Source organism: Olea europaea, unplaced genomic scaffold (genome assembly GCF_002742605.1).
Source record: "Olea europaea var. sylvestris unplaced genomic scaffold, O_europaea_v1 scaffold9719, whole genome shotgun sequence".
Taxonomy (NCBI): domain Eukaryota; kingdom Viridiplantae; phylum Streptophyta; class Magnoliopsida; order Lamiales; family Oleaceae; genus Olea; species Olea europaea.
This window is the reverse complement of record NW_019268222.1, coordinates 55-5,000: the sequence shown is the minus strand read 5'-3', so window position 1 is coordinate 5,000 and position 4,946 is coordinate 55. Positions and strand designations below refer to the sequence as shown.

The following is a 4,946-nucleotide window of genomic DNA, read 5'->3' as shown; positions in this document are numbered from 1 at the left end:
GCAAAAGAAGGGGTAAAATTGTCATTTGATCCAAGCAGGCATTCCCAGTTCAGATTCTCACTCTCCGAACGGCACTTTCAAAGCTCACCAACAGTTCAACTTCTAACCAACCCAGTAAAAACCAAAGCTCATAGTTTTCATCGAAACCCACATTTCTTCGTCCATATTAACGTACGTCCCCCTCATATATTTCCACTAAAAAGCCTGTTCAATACAGCTCTATCTCTCTTAAAGCCTTTCAAGAAAAGGTGAGTTCTGAAATTTTGCTTCTTCAATTAATGCGAGTTATGATATGGTTGTGCGTTTACAGAATGTGGGTTCGAATGTATATATTGATCCAATGTTGATTGGGTTTTTTGCTTAACATTTTCAATTTACTGTTATTGTTGTTTTCTTTACCAGATCTTTTGTGGGTAGTCAAGATTTCTTGCTATTTTTATGAAATGAATATGGTCACGTTCTAATTCATGATTGGCTTCTAATGTGATAAACGAAGCACTTGAATGTGATTAAATATTTGAAATTGTATATGCAGTACATATCAGTTTCTTGTTCTTTGTTTGAGTAATAAAATGTTTAAGAGGGATTATGTACTCAATTTGATTGCTGTATCAATAATTTTTAAGATTTAACTTTAGAAATTTCAATCAAACAAATGTTAAGCCAGGATTCAAAATGGTGAATTCTTACTTTGGTTTCTGTCATGGAAGACTGAATTCTTCGTTGTTTTACTAATCCATCCCTCAACCCCCTGGCACTTAGCAGAACAAAATACAGAAATAACATACAAGATAATTGAGTGGTGCAGAACTTGAAATTTTGTCACTCATTATGTGTCAAAATATACACTGATTAAGAACAGACAATGCTTGTTGTAAAGTGTAAATTGAGGTTTTGTGACTATGTTAAAACTGAGGTATACATGTTTGTCTTGACTAATCGACAACTGGATTAGGACAGTAGGATGTGACTTAAGCGTTTCTGTTAATTTCTTTTTCTACATCAACTTATCCTTATATTTTCTAGTCATCAAATTTGGTCGGATAATTTCTTGCAGAATCCTTCGACTTGAAATCAATGGCTGGAACTACAATTCCTCGCGCACAAATTGCAACACCAAAGCCTTGCATTTCTGCAGCTCGTAGAATTCCCAGTTCAAGCATTTTATGCTTTGGTAATGATATCAAAGGCATCTCTTGTGCAAAGCTTCAAAGCTCATCTTTCATCTCATCGACAAAGTCTTTTTCCAAAAGCTTCGACCTCAACCTTCTAAAGTGTGAAAGGAATGTTATTAAAGCAATGTCTGGAGCAAGTGATAACCAGCCTTTGCCTGGATTGCCCGTCGATCTGAGAGGTGGGACCTTACAAAGTTGTGCATCCATTTTTTTTCCCTTTCAGCAATGCGTACGTTACAGTAGTTTACTGGTTTTGTTTTTAATAACTGTTAGAATCTTCTTCTTCGTTCTTTTTACATTTTTTTTCTTCTTCTCTTTTTTTTTTGGGGGGGGTAAATCCATCCACGTAGGTCAAGGGTTTTAGGCCTACTCACCTAAGCCCCAGACGGGGGGCTTGGCACTAACCCTGACCCTACCTAGTACATTGATATAAAAGATTTAAGTACAAAGAAGGAGGGTAAGAACCTTACCTCCTAATAAATATGAGAAATTATGAAGCATCTTAAGCCTTGTAAGTCTAAATCTGCTGAGCTAATAGCATTTGCCCGAGTTCGATCTGTCTCTTATGACATTGTTCTTGGATATTTTTCCCATCGAACATATAGACAGATCCCATTCACCATTTCTAATTAGAAATAGATAACATTCTGTTTGTATGGTAGATTTTTTTTTGCCAGCTCCAAATGCTACACTTTTCATAGATGGCCTAGCTGCATAGAAGTTACGAGCTAGCTAGATCCTTAGCCATCATGTTTTTGATCTATGCTTATTTTGGGTGCTTGTGAATGCGAGAATGGTATGAGAAAATTATTTCTCCAAGTAACATAATGTTGCGTTACCTGTATCTAAAACTCCCTGGGAAAAACAAGTGAAATTTTAGAGTGAACAATTATCAAACTGAATTTGGTTACAAGCACAATTATGGACTTCGCTGATACATGTAGCACTGATTGCAGGTAAGAGGGCATTTATTGCTGGTATAGCGGATGATAATGGATATGGATGGGCAATAGCAAAATCTCTTGCAGCTGCTGGTGCTGAGATTCTTGTTGGTACATGGGTTCCTGTATGTCTTCTGATGCATTTATGATGTTTTATTCATCAGAATTATTCCAAGACTCTTTAGATATGTTATTTCCTAATGAAACTATCTCTTAGGCACTCAATATTTTTGAGAACAGTCTACGACGTGGGAAGTTTGATGAGTCACGTGTGTAAGAACAAAACTGTTCATATTTTACTAGTGTAGTTTTTCTTTGTTTAGGTCAATGGACCACTAATTTGGAATTCTGTCTTAGGTTGCCTGATGGTTCTTTAATGGAAATCACAAAAGTCTACCCATTGGATGCAGTTTATGACAGTCCCGAGGATGTTCCTGAAGATGTATGAAATATTTTGCGGAATTTCCTAAGTGAATTATAGTCTTCAGAAAAAAATAATGTGTGCTATGGTGCAGGTGAAAACAAATAAACGATACATGGGATCTTCAAATTGGACGGTTAAGGTATTAGCTTTTAAACTCCTTTTTTCTCTTTTCTTCCAGGATTTCTTTTAGTGCCGTAATGGGAGCTTGAGCAAAGTTCTAACATAGGCTCAGTGCTGCCACATCATTTTTCAGCTAAATTGCCAAAAACCGGCTCAAGAAATTGGCTAACCTGAATGTTTTGTCCTGTTTTTGCATATTACTAAATGATTTCCGCTGTCTTTCTTATACTTGTTATGGCTCAAGAAACTTGAATCGAGTCAATTTAGCTTCCATTTTTGCAGCGCAAGATGACTCTTTTATACCAATGCAAGGAACTTGTGTTGTATTTTATTGGAACACTTTTGTTTTATGAACACGAGCGTATAGTTGAGTTAATAACTTCAAAATGCTGAAAGGATCTATATTGTCTTTAGGAAGTTGCTGAATTGGTGAAACAGGATTTTGGTACCATTGATATCCTTGTGCATTCACTTGCCAATGGTCCAGAGGTACCCTTTTTTCTCTGAATTTTATATTATACTGTTGTTTTTCATCACGATTTTCCTTGAATTGTTGGGACAATGCATGTAGGTTATCAAGCCTCTTTTGGAGACATCTAGATACGGTTATCTTGCAGCCATCTCTGCATCAAGTTACTCCTTTGTTTCTTTACTCAAACATTTTGTTCCCATCATGAATCCAGGTATGCTAACCTATCCATATCCTGGTTTGAACATTTCACTGGAAGAAGATAAATTTATTGTCATAAGCAACTAGCACCACTTTTGCTAACCTTTTTCTGGTTATAATATACCAGGCGGTTCTACAATTTCTCTAACATATATTGCATCTGAGAGGATTATACCCGGGTACATTTATCTTCAAATAGTCAAATAGGCTTCGTTTTTGTCTCCTTCCATTCTGGGAATACCTTCTATTATTGCAGATATGGAGGCGGCATGAGTTCTGCAAAGGCTGCTCTAGAGAGTGACACACAGGTGAGTCTTACTGGTATCTGGGTTATCCTATTTCAATTTTCATGTACTGATCATGGTTTATGGAAATATATGCGCTACATGAAGGTTCTGGCTTTTGAAGCTGGAAGAAAACACAAAATCAGAGTCAACACCATATCTGCAGGTATTGGATCTGTAAAACATAAGGATGAGTTAAGTACTAAAATTTTGGATCTTGAAAATCTGTTGAGTCCCTGCATTTGTTCAGTTTCCTTACCGGAATGCAGTAATTTTGATTCATGTAACTCATTGGTAATGTCAAATCTGATATTCAGAAAACAATGGGGGCTTCTTAATATTATTTGAAGCGAGTGAAATGAATTTTCCTATTAATGGTCTCGATTGTAATAATATACCAGGTCCATTAAGAAGCCGTGCTGCAAAAGCTATTGGCTTCATTGACATGATGATCGACTATTCATTGGAGAATGCTCCATTGCAGAAGGAACTGACTGCTGGTAAGTGATCGGTCTTATCCTCCAACTTCATCTGCATTATTGTTAATCAAAACTTTTAGAAATTTCACCATGGTTGTATTATCTGTTTAATTGGTCCCAACCCATACACGCACCCCTACGAAAACAAAAAATGAAACATGAATATAATGGATCAAAATAGGTATAACCATCTGTAGAAATACTAAACCTGCAAAATAAATGTAACAGAGGAGGTTGGGAATGCTGCTGCTTTTCTGGCATCTCCACTGGCTTCAGCCATCACTGGTGCTGTGGTTTATGTTGACAATGGCCTTAATGCAATGGGAGTGGGAGTTGATAGCCCAGTATTTCGAGATCTTGACATTCCAAAAGCAGACAGAAGTTAAGAATTTATGTTCATCTTGAAATAAATGTTGGGCTGTTTATTTCTTGTTGCAATATTCTCGGAGAACTAGTACTTTTGAGCGTCGCAATATTTTTAGCACAATATGCTTATTTTTAAAGGAAACCAATGTGATGGTGAGCCAGCCTCATCCCTTAGGCCCTTCTTCCCATAATCGACTGCTGCTCTTGAAAGAGAGAGAAACTTATTTTACTTTAGATTTTGTTTAACATTTCTTGATTTGAAAGAATTACTTTTGAAATACCTAATTTTCAATTTTCTCAACAAAAATATTATCTATTTTAAGATATTGCAACAAGATGGCGAAAGAATTTTTTGATTTTCAGATTCGACTTGCACAACACTGCTGAAATAATAATTAGACTACTATAATAAATAAGCAAACTGTAGGAATTGGTTCAAATATTAAATGAAAAGGTGTGTAAAAATTGAAAAATGAGAAGGTGTATA

General features: G+C 36.1%; 1 protein-coding gene across 1 annotated transcript; it reads left to right on the top strand.

The window, feature by feature from the left end:
* The first annotated feature begins 67 nt into the window (after nt 1–67).
* Nucleotides 68–4,739, top strand: LOC111392747 (enoyl-[acyl-carrier-protein] reductase [NADH], chloroplastic-like). Its single transcript, XM_023018139.1, has 13 exons — nt 68–248; nt 1,058–1,354; nt 2,132–2,241; nt 2,334–2,389; nt 2,474–2,558; nt 2,632–2,679; nt 3,075–3,149; nt 3,232–3,343; nt 3,458–3,509; nt 3,587–3,638; nt 3,723–3,780; nt 4,016–4,114; nt 4,322–4,739. Exons 2-13 carry the CDS (start codon nt 1,078–1,080, stop codon nt 4,477–4,479), a joined length of 1,182 nt encoding a protein of 393 aa, XP_022873907.1. The 5' UTR covers nt 68–248; nt 1,058–1,077; the 3' UTR covers nt 4,480–4,739.
* Nucleotides 4,740–4,946: the final 207 nt, after the last annotated feature.

Bases quoted from the DNA above. Each gene is read 5' to 3' on its own strand.
- LOC111392747 (XM_023018139.1), top strand. From the start codon at position 1,078: ATGGCTGGAACTACAATTCCTCGCGCACAAATTGCAACACCAAAGCCT. The intron at 2,680-3,074 runs GTATTAGCTTTT...TATTGTCTTTAG, and splicing joins CTTCAAATTGGACGGTTAAG to GAAGTTGCTGAATTGGTGAA. The intron at 3,344-3,457 runs GTATGCTAACCT...ATAATATACCAG, and splicing joins TGTTCCCATCATGAATCCAG to GCGGTTCTACAATTTCTCTA.